The following is a 27,383-nucleotide window of genomic DNA, read 5'->3' as shown; positions in this document are numbered from 1 at the left end:
TAGTCAGTGTTTAGTTTTGACCGAGTATAGACTAGACTTCCAGACGTATTACAGGATTTCACATATTTTATAGGAAAATAGTTGACCTTTTGCAGCGCCGTGAATCCAGTATTGATGTTCCCCTGGTAGGTGTTGGTCCCCAGGAAGGCACTAGCGAACAAGGGTCCCACTTGCTCTAGCTGGATCTCTTTACTTTCCGGCGGGGGGCCGTCAGTCTGCTCCTTCCACTGCTCGGCCGAGTAGGTACCAAACACGGGCAGCACTGGGAGGGGGTCATCCATCATGGATGGCTCTGGAAAAATATATTTTTATTTTTAACAATATTTCGACTATTTATGGATTTTAAAATCTCATGGTATTATACACTTTATACACATAAAAAAACATTCTTACACGTCAATCGTCCAGTCATCAGTCGGACATCTCTAAATTACTAGTTCAGAGGTAATGAAAAAAGTACTATTTTAATGATCACATAAAATTGAATGTTGTCGATGTGTGCACGATTTTTTAATAATTTTTCAACCGGTTTCATACCATATAGAACGTTATGTGCTGTTCACAATCAACAGGTAACTCAAAATTGACAAAATAGAACTTAGGGCTGTTTAGGGTTTTCACAGCAGCATTTGTACTGCAGTGCCTAATTCTTAAATTACAAATGTTAGATGTTTGTCTGCTGAGACAAATTTGTTTTGGAATTTGGAATTATACCTCAAACAAAAAACTAAATTATAAAAGACACAATAAAACCTTCAGGGTAAACTGGTTCCTGCAGTCCCAGCGAGGAGTAGAAAGTATGTCCTCCGCGGGCCCCCCTTCTCCACTGGACCCCGATTAGCTGCGCCATATAACCTCTTTCCACAACCAGAGTCCCGACCGTCTCCAGGGAACATGCATCCAGAGCACTCAGCAACGCACTGCAAAATTGCTAAGTCAGTCACACAATCCAATACAGTAATACCTCGACTTATGAGTTTTATTTATTCTGTTAGCTCATAGTTTTGCAGTGATAGTCTTTTTGTGACTAAATCAAAGGCAGAACTTATCATGTATTTTAGTTAATTCGCATGTGGGAAGTGAAGTTGCGTGTTTTATAAAATTTAAGATATCGTCTATGTAAGTTCAACACCGCGTATGAGCCGAAAAAATCTAAATATGGTTTTCAATTGAATGGGACGAGTCGCATTGATTGGTATATTTGAATTTTGAAATTGACCAACAGACTGCTTGCATTCGATTAAATTCAGTACTGCGAATCAATCCTCCATACTAAGAAAGCAAATCAATACTGCGTATATTCTCAAATCGAATACAGTAGATGAGACGTATTTATTTATTGAACACTTTATATACATTTATATGCCCTTATGGGTGAGCATATTGCTTTAAGCCGATTTTTTTCTACCTACCCAAACCGTTCAGTTTGAGAAAATAAGAAGTATATGGACATATTCTACGCATATTAATATCGATTCTTACAAAATTTGAAACAAATATACACTAAAAATTTACACAATACTATGAAGAGAGGAGTAGATGTAGGTGAAATAATTCAATCAGACAAATCTCACAAGCATCAAAAGTTTCAGCTCTTACAGATGGCAGAATTGAAGTAATATAGATGTTCAAATATAGGCAAAATGGTGAATGTTACACAGCGTGTAAAGTGGCTACTTAAACCAGACAATGACAGGTTATAAGCCCTGTAGATGCCTAGATTTCTATATTACCTCCTTCTCTAAAACGTTCTTCATCTCTGTTGTAATATGTTAATAATAAATATTTGGTTCGAAAAGTGGTTTGACACTCCAATATTTCACTGTCCTAAGACTGGCACCTGAAGCGTAAGACTGATCACCTTGCCTTTTTGTAATGACGCACTCGGTGTATGCAGTATGGGAGAAATGGAAAATGTGAAAGATTACCTCATAGAATCAATCGGTATTCCGAAGCTCTGGATGAAGAGCACCAGTTGCTGGGCATCCAGATCCTTCAGGCTGGCATTGATGAGGGCCGGCTGGTGTGAGCGGACCATCTTAAGCTTCAACCAGTCGGGAAACAGGAGAGCCTCCTCCGATGTGTCCATCAGGAATGCTTTGGGTGAGTTAGGGCCGAACCATATTGACAGGAACCAGTTGAAAATTTCACTATTCTTGTCAACTAAAGATTGAACAAAAAAAAAATTTTCATTTGTAGGTATTTTGGTATTTATTTTTTTATGAAACAACCAACTCAAATAATTGAAGGAAAAATCCCCCTCAAAGAAAAATTCAAATTAACATTTATAAGTTGTGTTAATTTTTTCCCAAATAAAGAGAACAAAAAGACAAAAAAAAATAGAATGAATTAGTCAAGAATTCATAGTATCTTCATCGTACACTGCGCAAATATCGCAAGCAGCTTTATTCCCTCGATTGAACGCAAACGAGGTATTGAAAATTCTCACTTTTGTCTACTTTAAATTTCATTTGAAAGGCTAGTAATTAAAATAAAATAATATATGTAAGTAAAAGCAAACACAATATTTTTTAAAGCAGAAAATTTTCTTTCGAATGACGTATAACTTTTACCATTTTTAAAACTTTTGATGTTCATTTTAAAATTTGGGAAAAAATAGACACAATTTATGTGAACACCTAATATAATTCGTAAGAAATTCACCATTAAGAATTGGATAATGGAGGTGGGATGCGCACGGATTGATGAGTGGACCTTATTTTTACGTTCCTCAATTTTACGTTTTCCCGCTTTTTACGCCGAAATGCTTAAGGACCATTTTTTTCCGTACATTCTCATTCAAATATTCCCCCAAATAACGTTTTTAATGTTTTTCATAACCCCGGTTTGATGTTGAAAATTTTTCGAAACTCGTTCGATCAGTCAAAAGATGTCGAGCCGCGCGCCGCCTCGTTTGCCCAAAATGGTGAATAAAATCAAGGTAAATAAAAAATGTGCAAATTGTTATCTCAAACTTAATTCAAAGTAAGTTCAGAGTAATTGACCATTTTGTTTAAGTGTCTAATTTTGACATTTCACTAAATTGCGACAATAAAGAATAAAGAAATATGAAGGATCTTTACATCAATAAATTATGATACAATTAGAAATTAAGGAGCTTATTGAAAAAATTATAAAATGAGTTCCCCCTCTTAACGCAAGCATCACGAACAAATAAACAATAAAGTTACCTTTGCTGGGCCCAAAAGTCAGCAAAATGACAATAGCGTGGACAACTAGGATGTGCATGGTACAACCCTCTCCGGAGGGCCACTGCAGCAGAACCTGATCTTGGCTGGAGCACCAGTCGTACGCCTCCCTCTGTGGCTCTCGAATCTATAAAGAAAGATAATTTATTTGAAAAAATCATACATATTACTTGTCCACCACTTACATGACGGGCGTCAGAGTAAAGAAATGTAAAAATAATGATAATAATAATCTAATCTGACGTCATTAATATTATAAAACTACTATGGTTATTGTGATACAAGTAAACACAATTTTTGCTACCATTTGTGTTTGCAATATGATGGAAAAATTACTATATTTAACAAAGGCCCTCCAAATGATTTGCCAAACCCACAGTGAAGTAGTACAGTCAAATTCAATTAAAATCGCAATATACGAAATATATTTTTTTAAAAGAGTACCTCGTTTATTGACATTGCTTATTTGTATGAGTGAAACACATAGGAAGACCCACGGTCTTTATTATTTATTTGTTCTTGTACAATTGATGTATTACTTTTTTTACATTAACTCATTTTTTTTTTTTTTTTTTTAAAAAAAAGAAATATTTGCGTTCTTATGATTTACCCAAATATTTAATTTTGAGGGCCATTTTCAACGAGTTGTAAATAACTCACTATTAGAAAATGGAATCGAGTTGGGGTAGAGTGGGATTCGAACCACGGACCTTCGGTCCGTGAGTCCGAAACACTAACCACAGGACCACAACCCGATTCACCGCGGTGCTCACATACGTCTGCGAGTGCCTATGACAGCACTACCGCGTGGTGCTCACAGCATATGTGAGTAATTTACTACCAAAAAGGTTCGTAGCTTAAGTATTCATCAAGTACAGAGTCTACATATTCATAGTTTTTTTATATATTTTTTTTTTATATGGGAGTTGCTTTATTATTTACCTTGCTTATAATATACAAGGTTTATATTTCAAAAGTGGATTTTTCTGCAATTAAATTTCTTTAAATTTATCTAAACTGTTGGGATCAGGAGGGATATACTAATGTGGGCCAATCAGGAACTTCTCAGCATTTGCTTATGTGGAGAGGAAACCACTCAAAACTCTTCAGGAGAAGCCGGCCTGTTGGCAGTAGTCAACAGGCCTTCCGTTCCACTAGAGGAGTGTTCGGCATTTTCTTCCCTACTTTGGTTTATTTTACCAATAGCCTGCACTATATTGATCATGTATAATACTACCTCTCGTGTGAGTTCTTTATTACCTATCACCGATGGGATGTCGCATAGATTATATATTCATAGTTATTTTAACTAATAAATAAAATACAAAAAAAAAGTGATTCAAATAATAAATAACATATGTAAATTTTCAACACGTAGAAAGGCTTAAGATAATGTTCTCTCACTCGGGTGTCCAAGGGAGACATTCTATATAATTTTAAACATAATAAAAACACATAAAACTCAAAAATAAAATCATTTTTCTACCAATTTGGCCTGATCTACTCATCAATTTGCGCGCATGTTACCTCCATTATCAATTTCGTAATGGCGATTTTATAGTGACAGTATTTACTAATTGTCCTTATGGACAGTGGAAGTAGGTGGTGCACTTTAATGAAGAAGTAGACCAATTCTCTTCGACCGAAAGCTGTGTTAATTTTCAATTGCTTTTGCAGCATCAGGGTGGAATGTCAAGTAACTCTAAAACGGTTTCGGGCATGTGTATTCTTGAGACTGCAATCCTCCACTTGTCTCGGAACTCCGCATTTCTAAGATGGAAATCTTTCGTAATGCATAAACAAATGTAATACAGTAGAACTCCAGTCATCCGAATGCAAAATATCCAGATTGTGATCAGGAAATAAAAAAAAGGAGAAATTGATTTGAATTTAATTGTGCACTTAACTTTGATGCCAATGTTTAAGTAAGTTTTTAATGTGATTCCAATTCGCTGTATTATTTCAAAAGAATATAATCTGGCACTCATTAATCCGGATAGTTGGAGTTTTACTGTACTTGGAATTATTCAGAGATGTCACTTATTAACAAAGGTTCAGGGAATATTCCAATAAAAACCTTTTGGCCATCTATTGTGCACTTATCAAAGTTTCAGCCTGTAAAGTCAAAAATGTCTAAAGACAGTTGCCGCGTGTGGGGGTCGATTTTCAGACTGACTAAAGACAGTTTCCACTGTGATTGTGTTGAACATTAAAATCTTTTCGTAAAATTCACTTTATCGTTTGAAAAAATCTTACTTTCAGTAAATACCGATGGAAGATGGTGTTGAGCGAGTAGAGACACTGGTGATGTGGAATATCGGAGTTGTCTTCATTCGGTGTGACGTCATTAGAAAGGGACATTGGTGGTAAAATAGCAGCCATTATAGACATTCGATCTACTATCAGCTGACTGAGATCCTAAAATGAAAATAAAAACACATTTGTGTATAAAATAATCACATTCATAATCATTCCACATTCGTAATCACATCATTTTTTGGCATAAGATGCCAAAAAATAGCTCGATTCGTGGATATCCTCAAAAGATAAATCGTTCTTTCGAGATGGTATTCCTATGCTGCCCGAAAGGAGGGAGAAAGTAGTAATAAAGCGATGGACAATACTTTCAATGACATGTTCTTAAGTATTTTTTTTAATAATACATTAATTTTCACAAAAACGCAATGAGAACTGACTGAAATCATTATTTACAAAACCACACTCACGAAGGATGGGACGCTAAAAATAAAATGAAATACTTAAACTCATTAAAATAGCATTATATCAACTCATTAGTTAACCCAAAGAAAATTTTTGATAATGATCCTTAAGATAAAAATAACTTTATTTAATTCTACTTACATATAACTTTGAATTATCTATCCTTACCTCTGTTTTGTATAAATACATTTAACTCTTTAATAAAGATACCAGTCTCGAAGATGTCGCGAAAGCGATGATACCGGTCACTGGATATTCCAAATTTGTGGATTAAAGTATCACTCGTGTTTTATTTATATAATAAATTGCAATGAGAACTTATTCAAGAACTCTCGAACTTTCCAGCAGGGCGGTTTCAGACTGAAATAAATTGCCGAGCCTAGTTGTCTATTCCATTTCGGCCAGCTAGTTGAAAAACCGTTTTGATGCTATTTTGAAAGAAGAAGAATGCAAGCAAAAAGCAATATACGAGATATAGCACGAACCAGTAAAAGCAACCTGTCTATAACAAATAAAAGTAATAAGTTCCTAATAAATAAATGAATACCAGCACGATGTCCTGCAGCTGAGCGGTGGTAGTGCAGGCGAGCTGCGCGTGTTGCCCCAGGAACAGCATGTAGCAGTGCAGGTGCGCAGGCTCCGTCTCCACTAGGCACGCCCCCCGCAGAGCCGAGATGACTTCCTCACACACCACGCCCCAGTGGTGATTCTGGGTTATAATGGACAGCCATTCTCTAAAAGACCGCAAAGTTAAATTAGTATGTAAGTAATGTATGGAGAAATTGTAACGTAAAAAAGTGTGCATTTTTTTATGCTGTAGATCACAGTGGAATCTGATGCTTAGTGAACCCACCATCGTCTTCGCGCTTTATCCTCTTGCTTGGAGATTCTATAAAACACGATATTTAGTCCTATTTCACTGCAAAGACCATCAGCCTTTTAAGATTTGATCCGTCTACCTGATTTGACTCAAAAATAGTACTGAATCAATAAATATAAAAATATTATAAATTACGTAAATAAATCGCTCCAAATTGCGCAGGAAAATTTATCAAATGACTCATTTGTCCAAAAATTAAAATTGCTTAGAAATTTTTTAAACAAAATAGAATGATTCTAATTTGTCAAAATACATATACATATTAGGAGTGGAGAGCACTGGACTTTCTAAATTCAAATATTTAATACATAAAAATTATTGTAAAATTTGTAATGATGGTAAAAGTTCTAAAAATATAAATAAAGTGTAAAAATGGTGTCTGATACATACATTATTTATTGAATTAACAGAGAATTTAAATAAGTATTGTCAACACATTTCTACTCATTGTTATGTAATAGCTGTAAACATTCTTCATAAATAACAAAAAAATAAAAAATTACTTACTCTGGTGTTACATTAGCATTCCATTCCGCTTCTGTTGGTTCTTCTGCGTTTGCTGGACTCAGGACCATTTTCAAACCCTTTTGATTAGAATACATATAAATACAACCTTTTAAAGTCAGACCTAAAGTAAAAAAGATCCTATTTATTTATTTTCAAGAAATACAAATTTGAATTGGGTTGTGGTCCTGTGGATGGCTCTTATTTTTTAATAGTGAGTAATTTGCAACTCGTTGAAAATGGCCCCCAAATTTTTTTATATTTGGGTAAATCATAAGAACGCAAATGTCTCTTGAAAAAAAATGGCATTATTTGGAGATCAATCAACTAATAAGCCATTAATATTTATCCCTTTGTGGAAATCATAATTTATTTATTATCATATTATATAACAAACAAAAAAATTCTAATTTATACAAAGTTGCTTTGACTGCCTAAATAGGGTTATTTACCCCGTTCCAAGGCAGTAAAATAAAAAACAGTAATCAATATATAGAAACAGTTATAAAGATAGAGGACAAAGTGAAAATCAAAGTAAAAAATGGAGTAAAAACATAGTAAAAAAACATAAAAAATATTTAAATATGTATGTAAAAATATTTTAAAACTCGATAAATGCGAAATAAAAACAGAATACATAGTAAGAAACATATTTAAAGTCATAGTAAAAAAATGAATGTATGTGTATAGCAAAAAGCATATTTAAAAAAACATAGTAAAATTATTACGATAATTGGTCAGCACCGATGACATTTGGTCCTTTGGAATGTTAGGTCACTGATTCATTTGGGCTTGGAAATAAAATGAAATAGCACTTGTTCACCATTTGATTTGAATGGAAAATAATACAATTTTGTGAGAAAAGGATGTGGAGTGGGTAGATTTTCAAGGTGACTGTTATCATTATGTACTGTCTTTTTTGTTTTTCATATAATACAGTCAATTTGTGCTTAAAAGGGCCCCTAGAGGGAAAGTTGCGGGGTAGTTTTGATTTCTTCCATTCTATATGTTTTTTGGGGCGCTGAATCCGAGTCTGAGGTTTGCTAACAAAATTTTGCGACGCAACATTGAAAAAATGCAAAAAAGGTGAAAAATTTCATTTTGTGGCTTTTTTGTAGAGACAGCTGAAATTTGCCAATTATCAACTAGCGCTTGAGCCTCAACGGTTTGTTGGAGAAAAAAACCTGAGTAGTGTAGGAAATTTTATGTACTTTCATTTTTAAAAGAAAGGTTATTTAAGAAAAGTTGATAGTTTCAGAGTTATAAGCAAAAAATCACAAAAAAAGAATTATTTACCTTGATTGTACTTTTTTCAATGTTGCGTAACAAAATTTTGTTAGCAAACCTCAGATTTGGATTCAGCACCCCAAAAAATATACAGAATGGAAGAAATCAAAACTACCCCGCAACTTTTCCGGTAAAAACAAAATTTGACTGGACTAATTATTATTATTTTCATTATTGCGTTTCTGAGAAACAATGTTCAACGAGGCAAGACATAATTTTAAGAAAAAAATGTTAGGAGTATAGAACTCCGTTTATCTGAACTCCAGTATCCGGATTTCCAAATAACTAGATCATTATCATCAAATGATAAATAAAGGAGATTTTCTAATAAAAAATAGTAAATAAATAAACTGGTAAATCAAAAACGCCAAGGGCTTTTAAAAATGTCAGAAACTTTCCTCTGGTGTACAGAAATCAAACAAAATTATGGATGACAGTTGCATTGTTTACAGAGTGGTACGATAAAACTTTGCTGGATATGTTTATGTAAGTTTTTAATGTGGATTTAATTCACTGTATTATTTCAAAAGCAATAAAAAGGTGACCTCAGAGTAAATTTATTGTTTTTTTTCAAAACATTGTCTTGATTTAATGGTTATTCTAACAATCTGGATTTTTGCATATCCAGATAACTTATGCCACTCATTAATCCGGATTATTGAACTTTTACTGTGGATAGGTGCGTGTAATGTGTGGATGATATTTTTTAGATTTGTTTTAAATATTTCTGACACACAATTAAATAAATACCCTGTTAGCTTGGTGCCTTATGGGAGGATGCGAGTGAGTCAAGCGCTGCAGGAAGAAGCCAAGGACGGGACGTATGGTGGCCGTGTTGGAGACAAGCAGTCGCAGGTGGCGCACCAGCTCACCAGCCTTACCCCCCAGGGCCCCCGAGTCTCCGCCCACCACGAACTGGCACAGGCACTGGACCGGGAGGACACTGGAGAAGGCAATATTATACACATCATGTGCAGAGTTATCATCCATCCCTGTTATTGAGCCCTCTTTCATGACAAAACCTATAACGTCCCGATTTAAACTTGCACAATGCAGCATCTGTAACTAACAAAAATCTTTTACGGCCGTACTGACTGTGAACAAGTAGATGGGTTGGCAAATGTTTTCAGCAATTTATGTATCTAAAGAACTTCACAGAGGCTAAACTTGCCTCGATAAAGTAGAAGTCGATAGATTCTGTGGAAAAAAAGTAGTCTTAAAGTTTGACAGTTAATTCAACGCCATCTATTGGTTAAGATTTAAAAAATAGCGGTAGTTACAACGCATGCGTTAGATCATTTGACGTTTAGATTTGAGGGCTATGTCTTCTCAAATCTTCCTGAAAACACGTATCGACATGTTGGTAGAGCTGGCTTCGTAAAACCGAGGGAGATACTATAAATTATCAATAAAATATTGCCATGTATTATTATTTATATTTTTCTATTATTATTATTTTGTATATTGTTTTGATTATTTTGTCTATTTTTTAATATGTTGATAAATGTTTTTGATTTATATATAGAAGAGTCCCGACTTAACACAAAATTTCCTAACAAGTCGGGACATCAAAAATTATAATTGTGCTCTATGATAAAATTGTGTATTTTATGCATTAAATAAATAAAGATAGATAGAACAAAGGTTAAATATACTGCCTCGATATGTAGTGATAAAGATAGCGTTTGTAATCCCCCTGATGGTGACATTTTAGGCAAGTTTCAGTATACAATTAAATGTTTAAATTATTATTTTGTCCAAGAAAACACAAAAAAAAAATTTCTTTTGGAGTTAATCGACTTTGCTTTTAACCTAATGAAGCTCAGCCGAAATTGAGGGTTATCACATAAACACCTTGCTAGAATGAACGTTTCTGAAACTTCTAGATGTAGGTTTTTCAGTGTGGAAATACCAATACACATTCTATGTGAATGTGATGCCCAACAATTTAAATAAAACTGCCAGTTGAATGTTACAAAATATTCTTTTTTGTATTTTTAAAATTCGAAATATTTTTATTTACTTTTTAAATAAAGATGAATTGATGCCATTTATAAACACATCTATTTTTTAAAATTTGTAGTTACCAACTTGTGCCAGAAACCCGACGATATTACAAATCCTCGCGGGACCACTGGTTAAAACCGAGGATGTTAGAGCGCCCGTTTCCTACCCGATAGCCTGATATTTTAAGGATCTGGGCTCAGAGGGGAAGATTTAGCAAAATGGCAACACTCGTCCAAGAATTAGACACCGTGAGATGTTAGAGCGCCCGTTTCCTACCCGATAGCCTGATATTTTAAGGATCTGGGCTCAGAGGGGAAGATTTAGCAAAATGGCAACACGTCCAAGAATTAGACACCGTGAGAAAATAATTTCCAATGATACAATTTTTATTTTTGTCTCTGTTAGGATATCTATCCAAGTAAATAGTGGGCATTACCTGAGGGAATGTTCCGAGGTTTGGAGCAAGTCCTGGAGCCAGGGCATGGACCTCTGCGTACCCTGGCGGGAGATGATGTCCTGCAGCAGGGCGGGCTGGCGGTACAGCAGGTGGCCCAGCCGCAGGGACTTGTTGAGGGCCTGTAGGCAGTCCACCACTGAGGAGGGAGGGCGCCGGGCCGGGCCGATAGGATCCATCAGCATCAACTGAAAAAGGAATGAAGGATCTGTGGGTACAGTGTCCATAGATCGATGACATACACAAAAGATTTTACCAGAATCTAGAGTGTCGACCGAAGAAAGGACATAGCGTTTTCTATTTAACACAGTACATTATGATTATATAATACCTTATAATACGTTGGGGAAAAAGAAATTTCGTATTTTTCGCTTTATTTCAATGCTTTTTTAAAAAGTGTTACAATCATCCAATTTAAGTCAAATATGCGCCGTTCTGTTTGATAACTTGTTGCCAACGAGAATCTAACTTCATAATACCCACGGCAATTGGCTTTCGACCACGATCTCTGTCGCTTGACATTGTCGTAAGTGACCCACTTTTCATCACCAGTCACCATCCGCTTCAGAAATGGGTCGATTTTGTTGCGATTCTGCAGCAATTCGCAGATGAAAATTTGGTCCATGAGGTTGTTTTGTGTCAGCTCGTGTGACACCCAAACATCGAGCTTTTTCTTAAAATCCAATGATGATTGTACCGAATAGAGTGGATTGATTTTAATTTTCATGGTATCGTCGAATAAAATCAACTAAATGATCAAACCTGTGATAGGAGTCGGCTGGTGTGTTCTGTAATAGAGACTTTGGTGCTGGCGGCGGCCAGGTGTCCCTCGAACTGTAGAACGGCTGCGCGCTCTCCTTCCACCTCGGATACGCAGTCGTTGCATGTCCATTTACTGGAGAAATAAAATCATTTATTTATTCAAACACTTTATATCCATATACAGTTTACAAACATATGCATAAGGGCGGGCATATTTCTTCTTACCACCCACACCATTTAATTTGAGAAAATCAGTGGTATATGAACATATTGTAGGGTTACTATATTATACAGAGGAATATTTTTCTTTTATTAAATGAACAAAGAAAATAAAAAGTGCAATCAGGAATACAAGACGTCACTCCCCATTATGAGAACAAGAATTGTTTTTTTATTTATGTAATGGGAAATGTTAATGTAAATATATGTATTTAATTAATATAAAAATTGTATTAAGTAGTAATATTGTTTACTTATATTTGTTATCTGAATAAATTTTATAATTTTTTTATTTTTAATGGAAATCGACTATATATCTACACTATACTATGAAGAGAGGTGGGGGGGGAAAGGGGAAGAAAAGAGCGAAGAGAAAGGAAAACCACAAATATTCAGAATGTTACAATTCAATCGTGATTTGAATGTGAATAAAGAAGGGGCATCTCTGACATTAGTCGGTAGATTATTCCACAATCGAGCATCTACTACTAGAGTTCTCTCGTTACTAGAGATAGCCCATTCTGTGACAGAGGTTGGAAGAGCTCTCTCAGATAAACAGGCGAAGTGGGATTATTTAAAATATTGTGAAGAAGTGATAGAATGTGAAAATCTCTCAGATAAACAGGCGAAGTGGGATTATTTAAAATATTGTGAAGAAGTGATAGAATGTGAATAATAGAGTCACCCATGCGGAGAAAAACACTTCAATGATTATTAACCACGAAGTTAGCTAGAGATTACAGCACAGAATGTGAATGTTTTTTCTATGCCTGATTCGGTTATTCGGTCAAATTTGCGAAGTTTAAAGATATAATGAATACAAACATTCTGCAATCGTTCCAACTTAATTATTTAGTCTGTTTTAAACATTTTGTGTTTATGGCTATTTTTGGTCTAATACTCGTATTCCTGGGCTATAAATGGACATCATATTTTAAAAATTAGTCAAAGTATGAAAAGTGATTATCTAAAGAATCATAATTTTGCGATTAGTCCTGTTTCTCCCCTGTACCAATTCAAATATTTATATTTTTAAAAAATCTACTTACTTGGTGATACACATTTCAATAAGGGCTTTTAGTGTTGGATACTTTTCAAAGGCTTGTCGCGAAAAGGTGTGGGGATTATGGGCCGCTATCATGACCAGGACTATCCAAGCTCGCCAGTACAGGGAAGTGATGGCCAGAGAAGGCGCTACATATCTGGAAATTAAAAAAAAAATTAATCACGAATGAATTATTATTAATTAAGACATGAAATATTTATTTTTATTTATATCCCTACAGAGATGAGGTAGAATTTTTTCAAATTCAAGATTCAGGATTATGGATATTCGAGCGTTTACAGGGCTTATGACCTGTCATTGGCTGGGTTAAGTGGCCACTTTATGTAGGTACTACAACATTCCCCATTACACTTATTTTAGCGAATATCCACACCATCTTGGAAGAAAATTCAGATTTGTGTGCAGGTACACGAACCAAAAAATGTTATAAAAAATCTGGTAAAAATATAAGTAAAAATAAATTGCAGAGTCATCTGCAGGCGTTTACTAGTACTTAATTTAACTCGGCTGATGAGTCTTAACTACATAAAATAAAGTAATCTGCTAATTAAATACTTAACTTCAATATCAATGCATAGATGGCGCTTCCAACTCGCTTGTGGATGGGTTCTTGATTCGTAGCATATATACAAAAACCAAAAATGTTACCTGGTGTGGATATTCGCTAAAATAAGCGTAATGGGGAATGTTGTAGTACCTATATAAAGTGGCTACTTAACCCAGCCAATGACAGGTCATAAGCCCTGTAAACGCTCGAATATCCATAATCCTGAATCTTGAATTTGAAAAAATTCTACCTCATCTCTGTAGGGATATAAATAAAAATATATACCTACTCCCGTCTTGGGAGAAAATTCAGATTTGTGTGCAGGTACACGAACCAAAAAATGTCATGAAATATTTATTTAAAAAGGTGGTTTTACAGAATTATATTTCATAGTCCCCTGGACCTCAGACTTATCATCTTACCTTCATGTAACAAAAATGATCAAGATATGCTGCGATTGGTGTACCGATGCAGTGCGCTATGCAACATTGGGTAAGGTCCCACCTGATCCCAACAGTTTAGATCAATTTAAAGAAATTTAATTGCAGAAAAATCCACTTTTGAAATATAAACCTTGTATATTATAAGCAAGGTAAATAATAAAGCAACTCCCATATAAAAAAAAAAAAAAAAACATTGGGTAAGGAAAGGGAATAATGACGAGGATGATGTTAACAGTGTAAGTTTTTTACCAAATTTAAAAATGAGCACCAAAAGTAAAAAAAATGGTAAGATTTATACGTCATTCAAATAAAAAATTTATGCTCTACAAGATATTGTGTTTGCTTTAACGATAAACACTAAAAATTCGATAAATAAATGAGTATTCTTTTACAGACTCAGAAATAATGTAATATTTATTTCAAACAAAACAAATAAATGAATAAAATATTTACCCCTGTGGAAGCGTTATATTTTCAGGGTGATGATATTGGCAAAGTTGGAATATGTAATCTGCCACTTCAGTTTTATCTAGTGGAAGAGGATTCTCCTCGGTGGTCAGGGCGCAGGCCCTTCTTACCAGCTGCTCGCAAAGTTCCAAGGCTTCCCCGGGAGTCACTGGTAATTCCTAAACAGAATTGCAAACACATAATTTGTCAGGGTTTTTGGCACAAATTGGTAACTAACATTTTAGTAAATAAATATATTCTCAGTATTTTATATTTTTTAAAGCTAGACAGAGAAATCTTCTTAAGAAATTGCAAGATAAGAGTTTGAGAAGTAATTTACCTTGGAAAGTCCAATGAAAAGTATTCCTATGAGAGTATTTTGAAGCAAAGGAACTTCACAGCTCACTCTGAAGGTGACAGCTCTCTCGGAGTCTGTAGGCCAATTGTCTAGTTTACAATATGTGTCTAGATTTTCTAAGAACATTATCTAAAAAAAAACAAAACAAAATGTAGACATTATTGTAATTAATATATTATTGTTATAGAAAACACTAAATTCAATCGCGTCTACTCATATTGTCATTTCAAAGGTGAGTAAGTGACATCATTTGTCAATAATGAAGTTTTATTTATTTATTTATATGCCTTATGGGCTTTTAAACATTTATTAGCAAAACATTCAAGTGCAGCAGTGTAATATAAGTATGTAAATTAAGTTAAAAGTAAGTATAACATAAGAAAGACTAAAATAAACAATAATGAGTTAAAATACGGAAATGTACCCACATAGGTATATAGGTAGTGAAGTACAGTAAGATATTAAATACATTTACATATATACACATATACATACACATGCATGCATACACACACATATATATATACATATTATTGAAAAGATACCTAAAAAAATAAAGAAACATTTAGTAAATACAGAATAATATTAGGAATTTTAAACAGATTTATTTCTCTCAATATTTTTTTTCTTCATATCTTGACAGATTGAAACCGGTAGACACAGAAAAGTCTATAAGTGGTTATCTACACATATTTAATAACAATTAGTAAAATGTTCAACCACAAAGTCAATGCTTTAAATATTAATATACATATAGCAATATTTTTTCTAAAAATAGATGTTACTTAAATAAATAATTTATGAAACTCTAATTAATTCACAATGTTCCAGCAAAAAAGCTAATTGAAACTGAACCGTCTGATAGTATAAAAACTAATATTTAGACTAGAGAATGACAGATTTCAGAATAATCATGGTGGCTAGAATGTAAAGTAAAAATTACAAATTTTCTCATAAAAGAATACCTTGTGTAACGCAAGTGTATATTCCTGCGGTTGGGGTCGATATAGTGTCACAGCTGATTCATGAAGCCACCATACGCCATCACATTGAATCGAAGAAATCTAAAATATAATATAAATACAAATTTTTATATATCTTTTAAAATAAGGTTCAATCAAAATAAGAGTGCTACATGGATTATGGGAATCAAGTAGTGATAAAACGGAGTTGGAATCACTGATCTCTGATCCGTCCGCGACATTAACACGGAACCACAACCAAGTTCAATATTTTTAAAACTATGTACTGGTTTTATTCTAAATATTTTTTGCTTGTGAGGAAGATGTCTTTGGGGTATTAATAAACAACTTAGCCAGCGGTGCGATTCTGAACATTCTTACGAGGGTAGAGAAAGCATTGCAGGCATGTAACAGACAATGTGCTGATTGAAAGTAGTTTCGATTATGATTGGAGCTGCCGGAAGTATTAATAAAATGTTTTTCCCTACAATTTTCCATGCCTATGATTTCAGGAGAATGCAGAAAGCTGGCTACGAGCTAACTCAGATTCTCACGGGTCACGGTGGGTTCATGAGCTACCTGCATCGCTTCAAGCTCTCTGAGATCGACAGCTGCCCATGCGACGATAAAACTCCTCAAGATGTCTCTCACCTGTTGATGCATTACCCCCTTTTCAGCTTTCAAAGACAACAGCTGGAGGCGCGATGCAGAAGCCTGGGTGAAGATCTTTGCGGCATCATACATGATAAATATAGTGCAGGCAATTGGTAAAATAAACCAAATTAGGAAACAAAATGCCGAACACTCTTCTAGTGGAATGGAAGGCCGGTTGACAACTGTCAACAGGCCGGCTTCTCCTGAAGAGTTTTAAGTGGTTTCCTCTGCACATGAACAAATGCTGAGAAGTACCTGATTGGCCCACATTAGAATATCCTTCCTGATTTCAACAGTTTAGCTAAAATAATGTAGTACAATAGCAGAAAAATCCTAATTTTGAAATATAAACCGTGTATATTGTAAGCAAGGTAAAAAATAATGCAACTCCTATATAAAAAAAAAAGCCCCAGCAGGGGTGAATTTATACAGAGAAAGGGCACATTATATCCCATAACTAACCTGCATTCTGTAGTCGGGAAGATGCTTCGCATGCGACGCCGTCAACAGGATGCAGAGCCCGAAGAGATCGGCGATGGCGTGGAACATCCTCTCCCGGCACTCGGGCGGGGGCTCCTTGGGGGGCGCGGCCGCCAGCCCCCGGCACAGGGCCAGCAGGGCGGGCGCTCCTTCCGCGCGGCCCGCCCGCACTGCCTCGCGGGTCAGAGCGCGCAGCGGGCGCAGGTACTCGTCAGGCCGCATGAGAAGCTCCTAGTGTTGAGAAATGTACGGTAAAAGCAAACAATAAATGTATAGCGTTCGTTTTTCTTTTTTTCATACATTTTTAAGAAACTTCGCCGTACAATTTAATGCTCTAATGTTTACTGAGCGTAAGAAAACATTTTTTATATCCGATTTCCCGCAGCACTGAACTTCCTGATTGGTATTATTTTTTAAATTTGAGTTAATGATTTGAATGCTGTTTACCTGATATGTTTCAGCCATGGCTTGCGGCACGGCTTGAGGTTGTGCCTGGATAAGGGAAGCAATGGCGGCCATACTGTTCGGGTTTCTCACATTAGAGAGCTCATTATAGATGGTGTGCATCACTACGCAGCGTAAAGTGGATGGACAGGAGCTCACCATCTCCCTGGAGAAACAAACAGGTATAACTGAGTATTCAAAATTTATTTGTACAACTATCTAAAATAAATACATTACAAATAAGATGCCATTTTGATAAACATGAATTGATATTCAGAAACAGTGAAAACTGCCAAAGTAGCAAATATAAATATCATGATCATCTTATCCCTTAAATGGACATCTTTTTATTCCTATATAAGAGTACATTATAAATTGCATTAATGTAAAATTAAGAACTACGGATGATAAATGCAAAAACGTCGAGATCCGTGCATTATGTAAGGCTGAGACAAGAATTAACGACAAAGGAGTGATGCGTTGGTTTGAACATGTAGAGCAAATGGATAGGGAAAGAACGGCTAAAAGGATTTAAGATGAGAATTTATTTATTTAATAAACGCCCAGAGGGCTCTTACAATAAAAATATAGAAAATAACATAAAATAAAATCAAAACTATTACACTAAACATGTAATTAAGTCTAAAAAAAAGAAAGAAAAAGGAAATAAAGTGAAGATGAGTAAAAAAACACATTAAAAAGAGAAGAATTGAGGGGATGGCCATTCGATGGATAGGATAACTAATTTGATTGCAGCAGGAGTGGTGTGGAGAAAGTCCAACAGCTCAGCATAATTATTAGCTGTTCTGTGAATGCTCACTAGGGGAGAATGGTGGGTGGAGTTTGTCCTATTATATTCACACTGGAACATGTGTTGGAGTCTGGTGGTCCTTGTGGGTACACGAAAGTTTATCGGGGACAGTAATTTTGTGCAATCTATTAGGGTGCATATTACTTTGCGCATTAGAGTGAGGTCAGCAATTGTCCTTCTGGTGAAGAGCAATGGTAACCTCAACTCAGACATCAAAGTTTGATAGCAAATTTCATTTACATATATGTGGCGTAAAAACATCAGCTGAACTCGTTCCAGGTTAAAAGAGCTGCAGTTGTACAAAGAATTTTGATGGATGCAGAAAACAAAGACGACCGAGAAGACATGGTATGACCAAAGATAACAAATACTTGAAGAGGGACATGTCAAAAGTCAGAATAATTGTCTTGAATGTAGAGGAAGCGAGGTCTGTATGGAATGACAGAATAATGTGGCATTCAATCTTCTCTGCCTACCTCCACGGAGAAATGGCACGATGGTTTGTTTAAATAAAGAATAATTTATCATTATTATTAAAAAATATATTTGAATACCTTAAGCAGCTGAGGTAAGCATTGACCAATGGTTTTGTCTTCAGTCGCATTTTCACGAGCTGGGCGAGTACCTCCTGGTCTCTCGCTGCAGTACCCGAGATGTTGATGGCCACGTGAGCCAACAACTCCTGTGCCGGGCGCCACAGCTTCCCCGAGTGAAGCCACAACTCGAGGCGCGCTGCCGCTATCATGCGGATCTGGAAAAAACAGATCACCATAGAAGTTAGTTTGTATTTCAAAGATAAATTATAATTATCTGTTACATGAAGCTTAGGTTAGGTTAGAACACCAATATAAAAATTACTTTGTATATCTAAGATAAATGTAAATTATCTGTTATATGAAGGTTAGGTCATCAGTCAAACTTCAGGTATCCAGGTACTATGAAATATTACTGTGAAAATCTACTATTAACAGGTTGACTTTGCCAATGCTAAAGAGTAGGGAATGCCGATTACTTATTTTTTCTGCAAAATTACTTCAACCCGTTTAATCTTTTAGTTAAAATACATTATTTAAGTATTTAGATATGTCAGAAAACCAAAAGTAATGATTACAAATACAACATGTGATAAAAAAAATTGGTAAGTTATTACTTTGTTCGTAATAAAATTGATCACCATATTTTTGTAAGGTCTTGGGGTGCCGATCACGCATTTACGCGTAATAACATTATGCTATTTCTACTTGTTAATATTCCGCTGGCACCTATCGTAAAGAGTTGTTTATTCATCGGCAGTGCGCGGTTGAAATTGTAAACATTATTTTGAGATAAATAAGACAAATTTACCTCTGGAGATCCACATGTAGCAGCTAACAACTTTAAAAATCCTTTCCCAATGGCGTCCGGAGCTGCCCTTCTTCCCAACTGTTCTTTTATGGCCTCGAGTATCATGGCTTCCACTGATTCATAGCTCTCTCTGTATCTGGGGAGTAATATTTGACAGTTGACCATAATTATAACATTTTGTCTTGTACATAATTTTTCTGTTGTAAATAGGGCTAGAATGCCAACAGTCTATGCGCTGTTGTAGAATGTGTGATAACCTAGCTACTAACTATAAATTATTTTCTAAATTAAACATAGTATAAAAATCATAATTTTCAATGTAAGCAGGAACCAGAACTCCAACTGCTTATGAGATTTATACCGCCATGCAGAGCTTCAATCGCCATAACTCACATTTTGTCATTTTTGAGTTATTTATTGATTCGTAATCAGCATTTACTAAACTATAAGTGTATCCAACTCTTTTTTCGCTACAACTGGAAGGTTGTAAGTGAAATATTTATCCATGAAATAACATCAAGTACTTAGTCCATAAATTATTAAAATACTAAGTAAAATGTTTTTTTTTTTTTTTTAATAGATTGATGTAGAATATTTAATTATAAAAAAATTATAGTCATGTATTTTTTACATCATAATTTGATAAATAAACAAAGTTTTAAAAAATATGTGTGTTTTAATGCAAACTGCTTCTTTTTACTCGAAATTTTAGCCCTCATTGGTTTTAAAGTACCAGTTAGAGTGACTAGGCTAGTTCAACTTTATCACTGCAACAATCATATCTCAATATATTCTAGCAATTCAGTACTGAATCGTCTACATGCGCTGGGTAATAAACATTCGGATTTAGGTGACATATTTTTATTGAAATTTCCAGCTTATAAACAATTACTTGTAAAACATTTTAGTGTGGAATCAATATTTTTATTATGTTCTTTCTAAGTAAGCATTGAAAAAGTTGTTACTGTATATACTCCACTGTAAATACGTATGTATGTATGTAATGTAAACGGTACTTGTACCGTTAATTCTAGAAGAAAAAAAAAAGTATCTACTATTAGTATTCCCCAAAAACCAACTAAAACGTAGTAAACCTTATGAAAGACTACATTTTAGACTGTAATAATGAGGAACTTAAGCCCTACGGAAAATTGGATACAAAAAAATGGTTTCTTACGCGCTGTAAAAATTAGATTATACAGCAAAGTTACTTGAAATTTTTTTTTTATAAAAATGAACTACTTTAAACAACGTCACTAGTTCATATAAATCAATCAATGAGAAGAGAGTTGTGAAAGATTTCCGGTGTACTTACCGTCAACGAACCAATCGGCAGAACTAAAACGGCAAACTAAAATAAGTTTTTTTTGCAGTATCGAGTTTTAATACTGCATTTTAACTAGTTTTGGGGCAACTTTTTGTTTACAGTAAACGATGTGAATTAAATTTTTTTTTTAAAATGACTTCTATGATATGCTTTTTCTTCAAAATTAATTAATGGTCATCATCTTATGGTTAAATTTATATAAAAAAAGTTTTTATCAATATCATTGCAATTTACTTATTCGAAAAGGTTTTTGCGTTTTTTATCAAAAGTGGATATTTCGAGTTACAGCAGTTTAGGGATTGCATGGCAGTATAGCTGCAAGATGAGTTATAATATGGCTCATATTTATTATTTGAATTTAGAGCAATTGAAATATGAATTTTAAGCGGGGAACTAGAAAAAAAAACTGCTTAGAATGTTTATTGTACAGCACCCTTTAGGTGATTTTAACAAAAATGGAGCCAAATAAATCATCTTAAACAATAATAATAAGGTACCTTGGAAAAACTGTGAATTCCAACTCGGTAGAGTCACTTTCATCTTCGTTGGAGCCCAGCGAAGGAGATCCGGAAGGAGATAAAGTTCCTGAAATTATTTTGAAGATTATAAAATATTGCAAACAGTAAAAATTATCATTTTTTCTGGTTTTAAAAGCAGGATTTAAAAAATCTACATGTTTAAAATTCCATGGTTGCGTAAAAATACTGCAAAAAATTGCATGTAGTGCCTCTTACCTTAAAATAAAAATGTCATTTTTAGTAGAAACAAATATTTCAAATATAATGAAAATGAATAATGAAGTTGAAAAAATAATTTGTTTTAACATACACGATTGATTTTTTAAAATAAACACACAAGTAAAATGAAAAAGTTTCTGAAAGAAATAATAAACAAAGAAAACAAAATTAAATTGTGTAATGATGCATTAGTAATACACAATTAATAATATAAATATGCGTATGAAATGACATAATAATATAACAAATTTTAGAGAAGGAAATATGGATATCTAGGCATTTATAGGGTTTATGACGTGTCACTGGCTGGTTTAAGATATCACTTTACACACTGTAAAATTCACAATTTTGTCTATGTTTGCGCATCCATATTTCTTAAATTCTTCCATGTGTTTATTTAAGTGAAGTTAAAAAGCAGAAACCTTTATTGCTGTGAAAAGATTCACCTGATTGAATTATTTTACATCCTAGGCAACGCCGGAAAACAATTTTCAAATTTTTATACTTTTTCTTGGAACAGTTAGTTTAATTACAATATTTTGAGTTTGTTCAAATATTTGGATATGAAAAAGTGGGTTTCACCCCCTAGGGAGATATTAAGATGAACAAATTATAGCAAAAATTTTCTTCTCTAAAATGTTCGCCGTCTCTGTTTTAATTTGTTAATCTTAATTTGTTGGCCTCGTGGTGTAATGGCCAGGGCGTTAGTCTGCCATGCAAGAGGTCTCGGGTTTGATTCCCGACATGGTTGATGTAAAATATTTTTTTCAGTTTCAGTGCTGCAGAGCAGCGTTTATTTAATAAGTCAAAAATATTACATATAAGAATTTGTAACCCACTGAGTCTAAAGATTTTTCGGTGTGACACATTTTTTTTTATGACAGGTTTATATTTATATTTATTTAATTTATATTTTACAAATTTATTTATAAACAGGCACTATAAAGTATCTAGAAGATATTTCTTCAGTTTTTTTTTTCATTTGAAGATCCTTCATGTTAATGATGGTTTGTGGGAGATCATTGAACAACCTTGGAACAACGCAATTTAATGTTCGCTCTCCGAAGTAATTTGGAATTCGGGGAACAAAATTTAAATGGGTGTTTTCACACTAGAATATTTCATGGTCCCTGGACTGGTACCTGAAGCGTAAGACTGATCATCTTACCTTCATGTAACAAAAATGATCAAGATACGCTGCGATTGGTGTACCAATGCAGTGTCCTATGCACCATTAGGTGCGGAAAGGGAACGATGATGAATCTTAATAAATCCCCAGCGGGTGAAATCCAGTCATTTGTCAATAAACATTTGTAGACACTCAAAATATTGTAACATTATAATAAACAAATGAAATGAATTAATGTTCATCTTTATTATTATTTACTAGCTTTGAATTATATGATTTACACCTCACATAAAAATATCAGCAACGTAATGTGAGAATAGCTATTGTACATGCACGATAGCGCAAGGAATGGATTTTAAGAACTTACCGAGAGTATTGTTATCATTAGGCATGAGGTGACTCGGGGGTATGGTTGTGAGGAAAGCGGTGACGATATTGTCTACAAAACATTTGCACCACGTACAGTCAACCCACCAGCGCTCGTTCAGAGCATCTTCGATGTAAACCTTAAAACAACATCAAATTTACATGCACAGTTTTAATGCCCTCATGTTTTTTTCTTACTTTTAATAATTGCGGGACTATTATATTATGACAATAATAAATAAAAATATTTTTATTTATATCCACCCAATGGGCATTTGCAAACATGATACATTACAATATAGTGTGATAGAAAAAAGAAATAATATTATATAGACATAAGTAGAGAGCAAAAAAATTTATAAAAATATAGAAAAAACTATTGATTAACGTTGCCTTAATTTGAATACAATGTAAATTTTATTTTATGTGTTTGAGATTATGATGGAATATTTTTCACCGTACAAATAGCATCTATCTTTGTAGTTTGAACTAAGAAATTGTTGATGGAAAAGAGATATGTCACATTTTTCAAATAATTTATATTTCTTGGAATACAGGGTAAGTCAGTAGGTGGTCAGTAGTACAGTACTTTACATTTGTTTGGAAAAAACATTTAAAAGTCATGCATTCCTTAAAAATAATATTTGGTAAAAAAAAAAACACTAAAATTTCATATTATATTTAGTGATTTATGAAATTTTTACTCTTTCCTATAAAGTTATCATTTAGTGACACATTGTATTCAAATTAATGCAACAATAATATATATGGGGCTGAAACATGGACGATGCATGCCTACGAGAGGAAGAGGATCGATGCATTTGAGATGTGGTGTTGGAGAAGGCTGCTGCGTGTGCCTTGGACAGCCAGAAGGACGAATGCATCGATACTGGAAGAGCTCCATATTACAACTCGTCTATCAGTGGTGTGTTTGAGAAGGATACTGTCTTTCTTTGGACATATGAGCCTAGCGATACTAGAAAAGGCAATAATGTGTGGCCGAGTTGAAGGCAGGAGAAGCCGGGGTAGAATCCCATATGGACAGACTGACCAAATAAAGGTGGCTACGGGGCTAAAATTTGATGAGTCAGTTCATCGGGCTGAGGACAGACTGGAGTGGAACAGACTAATCAGAAGTGTTCATGGTGATCACGATCCTCAGCATTGAGGGACCGACTTGGAAGAGGTAATATAGTGCCTCAATGGACAGAACTCGGAAACATAATTAAAGTACAGTTACATTAAGGAAGAGAGGAACACAATTGGACTAGGTGGGAATGGAAGAGGGAGAGATATGGTTACAGTTGAATTTGATTAAGTAATCAAATGAAAGAAGACAACTTCTTATCAAAGAAATCAAGGCTAGAATATTTGTTGGCAGACCTAAGAATTCTAATGGAAGGTGGAGTGTAAACCATAATTGGTTCTATGGTTTTTATAATGAAAAAGTTAATTTTGTCTTCGGTTTCTTTTTGAGATATTTAACTTTGTAGAACTCAGAAGTTTAGTTGCATTAAAGAGTGAATAAAGGATTTTGAATAGGACAAACAGATAAGATTTATTTCGATGACCTCGAAGAGAAATGTGTTGAAAATGATATATTACATATATAAATCAGATACCAACAAAATAAAATTTAAATATAAAATAATCTTTAACCAACCTTTATAAATGCATCTGGCCAAATTTTGCTGTCTTTGTGCCCAGCATATAATAAACTGCACGCCAGGACGAAGACCAGGGGGTTTCCTTTACTCTTGAAGGCGGTACCTTGTTCCCTCTTGAGGAGTCCGCAGAGCCCCTGCATCACAGTTTCGTTACCAAACATGGCGGGGCGCATCTTGGCCAGGTAAATTAGACCGTGAGACAGCGCAGGGTCGGGTTTCCACCTCTGGGTTTTAAGGAGCCGTATAGATCCAGATAAAAGACCAACCTGGAATATAAATTATGAATGTTTATAATAGCGGCTTGCGAATCAGTGCAATGATGATCTACTCGTTTTATAGATCGCCATTGACAAAATCAATTCCTGTATTTTCAACTGACAAAAAAATCATTTTCAACTGACTTATACTTGAGTGACATTTTGTTTGTTCAAATAAACCAAGGATAGAGTATTGTGATATGTTTCCGAGAAACCAACTCACCAATCAGGACAGCTCACAGAAGAGAACTAGTGACATTGCAGGCGGAGTAATTAAACATTTACAAAACTTTAAAATATCGTAGCGTTGATAATACAATACATAAAAAAATGCTTAGTTTAATAGTCTATTAACAATTTTAAATATTTTTAAAAACCATTGAATTTCCTTATTGAAAAACACTTCTTAAAAAGCTTAGTCTTCAAAGATACCAATGTTCCTCGCAGTGTCTTTTTTCTTAGATTGATACTTGTATCAAAATAAATATGGAATCATGTTCAAAAAACATAAATATTTTAGAAAGTAATACTCACATATTTCTCTGTGTTGTGGCTGTCGTAAGCTGTCAGAACAGAAGGGACAAGGTCCATGGGGTCCACATCCAGCGCCGTACTGGATTCTCCGGGTGATCCGCTATACGACCCCAGTTTTGGTTTTTTAGTCGGAGGTACATTTGGTGCCACACCTTCCCTTTTTCGTTCTGTAGATGCTGAAACACATACAATATAATTATATTGAAGAAAACATAATTTTTATTAATAATTTAAACAAAAAAAATCTGTAGCTTGGAACTAAGAGCCAATGTCACAATTCACAATTTTACAGGTAATGAGAGATTCGATTGGAACGAATGGTAAAACAGATATATCCAAGGGTTGATTAAAATGCTCCACCCCTGACCTATTTCAAAGCGGATGAGAAAATGTAATTGTACTAAGTTTTTTGACGTGTTCCCAGACTTGTGTGCACTACTTCCAGCGATGCTCCAACATTAGTATAGCTTTCTGGATCGATATACGCTGCGATTGGTTTACCAATGCAGTGCACTATGTACCATTAGGTGCGAAAAGGGAATGATGATGATGATTTTTTATGGTATAATGGATGTCTTTAAATCAACTATCGGTTAAAAGTCCGGGAGAACTTTAAGAATACTGCCAAATTACGAGATGTTACCATTCTTGCTCCGAAGTTTTATAATTTTTTTATATGACAAAATGGGATTATTTCATTTTGGTTGTTTGTGATAAGAAAATTTGTATGTTTATTTAAAGATGATGTTTTATAAAATGTGGTGTCCCCTATTTTTACCCAAAATTGCCCTAAATCCAGTCATTTTAGATCACACATCCAGTAAAATGAGCACATAGAGTTGGTCACCCTACACATAACCCATAAAAACACTATTTGTATGCAGAGTTGTGAAAATCTGATAGTACATTTATTTCTGCTCATTTAAAATCCACTTTTTTGGCGTAAAACAAAATATATTTACCACTTGTCGAAGGTTTGTTGTGCATAGATCTCTTGGCTTCAGCATCTCTGTTCAGGGCACCGGTTGACTTCGAGCCCAAAGCAAATAAGTCTGTAGGATATTGAGCTGTTTTGTTTTTACCGCCTCTTCCCGACGGCGCTTTATTCCGCTCCATGGTGAAAATTAAACGGTCGGCTCTTTATTTCAGATGACACTAAACTAAAATAGTGCATTTACCCCCCATGGTCAATTGTAAAATAAATTAAAGCAAACAAAACTACAAAACGTGCGGTGCAAGCCGCATTTACGGAAGCTTTTAAATTAAAATTATGAATTATGACAGTTCTGAACCATAGAAACCTTTATGACATTTCTACAATAGCATAGATGTAGACTGAATAATACGGGGAACGTTCATTTGACATTGTTTGGAATGACGTGAAGTGAATAACACATCATCATCATCATTCGTTTTCCACACCTAATGGTGCATAGGGCACTGCATTGGTACACCAATCGCAGCGTATCTTGGTTGCATGTAGGTAAAATCATCAGTTTTACGCTTCAGGTACTAGTCCAGGGAAAATTCTTGCAGTTAATATAAGCCTTGTACATAATAAGCAAGGCAAAAAATATACAACTCCTTTATTAAAAAAGACTATGAAATATTCTAGTGTGAAAAAGCCCCTTCAAATAAATATTTCATTTCAACCATATCGGTAATCGAACCCGAGACCTCTTGCATGGTAGGCAAACGCGATGACTATTGCACCACGAGGCCAACATAATAACACAACTTGATAAAATAAAAATAATTTTAATTTTG

At 34.5% G+C, this 27,383-nt stretch overlaps 1 protein-coding gene across 1 annotated transcript in view; it reads right to left on the bottom strand.

The window, feature by feature from the left end:
• IntS1 (integrator complex subunit 1) overlaps nucleotides 1–26,921 on the bottom strand; it is a 39,456-nt gene extending 12,535 nt beyond the window's left edge. Inside the window, exons 1-23 of the mRNA XM_088224576.1 lie at nucleotides 26,579–26,921; nucleotides 25,617–25,792; nucleotides 24,822–25,091; nucleotides 23,160–23,298; nucleotides 21,424–21,511; nucleotides 19,600–19,735; nucleotides 18,810–19,006; nucleotides 17,448–17,610; nucleotides 16,983–17,231; nucleotides 15,870–15,968; nucleotides 14,887–15,033; nucleotides 14,553–14,725; nucleotides 13,093–13,245; nucleotides 11,825–11,957; nucleotides 11,045–11,250; nucleotides 9,352–9,544; nucleotides 7,318–7,394; nucleotides 6,478–6,664; nucleotides 5,466–5,627; nucleotides 3,192–3,336; nucleotides 1,929–2,163; nucleotides 754–920; nucleotides 87–292 (exon numbers count right to left, since the gene is read on the bottom strand). Of these exons, the coding sequence (XP_088080702.1) occupies nucleotides 87–292; nucleotides 754–920; nucleotides 1,929–2,163; nucleotides 3,192–3,336; nucleotides 5,466–5,627; nucleotides 6,478–6,664; nucleotides 7,318–7,394; nucleotides 9,352–9,544; nucleotides 11,045–11,250; nucleotides 11,825–11,957; nucleotides 13,093–13,245; nucleotides 14,553–14,725; nucleotides 14,887–15,033; nucleotides 15,870–15,968; nucleotides 16,983–17,231; nucleotides 17,448–17,610; nucleotides 18,810–19,006; nucleotides 19,600–19,735; nucleotides 21,424–21,511; nucleotides 23,160–23,298; nucleotides 24,822–25,091; nucleotides 25,617–25,792; nucleotides 26,579–26,732 (3,855 nt within the window). The 5' untranslated portion in view covers nucleotides 26,733–26,921. The remainder of the gene's footprint in view (nucleotides 1–86; nucleotides 293–753; nucleotides 921–1,928; nucleotides 2,164–3,191; nucleotides 3,337–5,465; nucleotides 5,628–6,477; nucleotides 6,665–7,317; nucleotides 7,395–9,351; nucleotides 9,545–11,044; nucleotides 11,251–11,824; nucleotides 11,958–13,092; nucleotides 13,246–14,552; nucleotides 14,726–14,886; nucleotides 15,034–15,869; nucleotides 15,969–16,982; nucleotides 17,232–17,447; nucleotides 17,611–18,809; nucleotides 19,007–19,599; nucleotides 19,736–21,423; nucleotides 21,512–23,159; nucleotides 23,299–24,821; nucleotides 25,092–25,616; nucleotides 25,793–26,578) is intronic.
• Nucleotides 26,922–27,383: the final 462 nt, after the last annotated feature.

This window comes from Micrasema longulum, unplaced genomic scaffold (genome assembly GCF_059751315.1).
Source record: "Micrasema longulum isolate JH-2025_06_02 unplaced genomic scaffold, ASM5975131v1 h1tg000299l, whole genome shotgun sequence".
NCBI lineage: Eukaryota > Metazoa > Arthropoda > Insecta > Trichoptera > Brachycentridae > Micrasema > Micrasema longulum.
The sequence above is the reverse complement of the archived record's forward strand: the minus strand, read 5'-3'. Positions and strand labels throughout refer to the sequence as shown.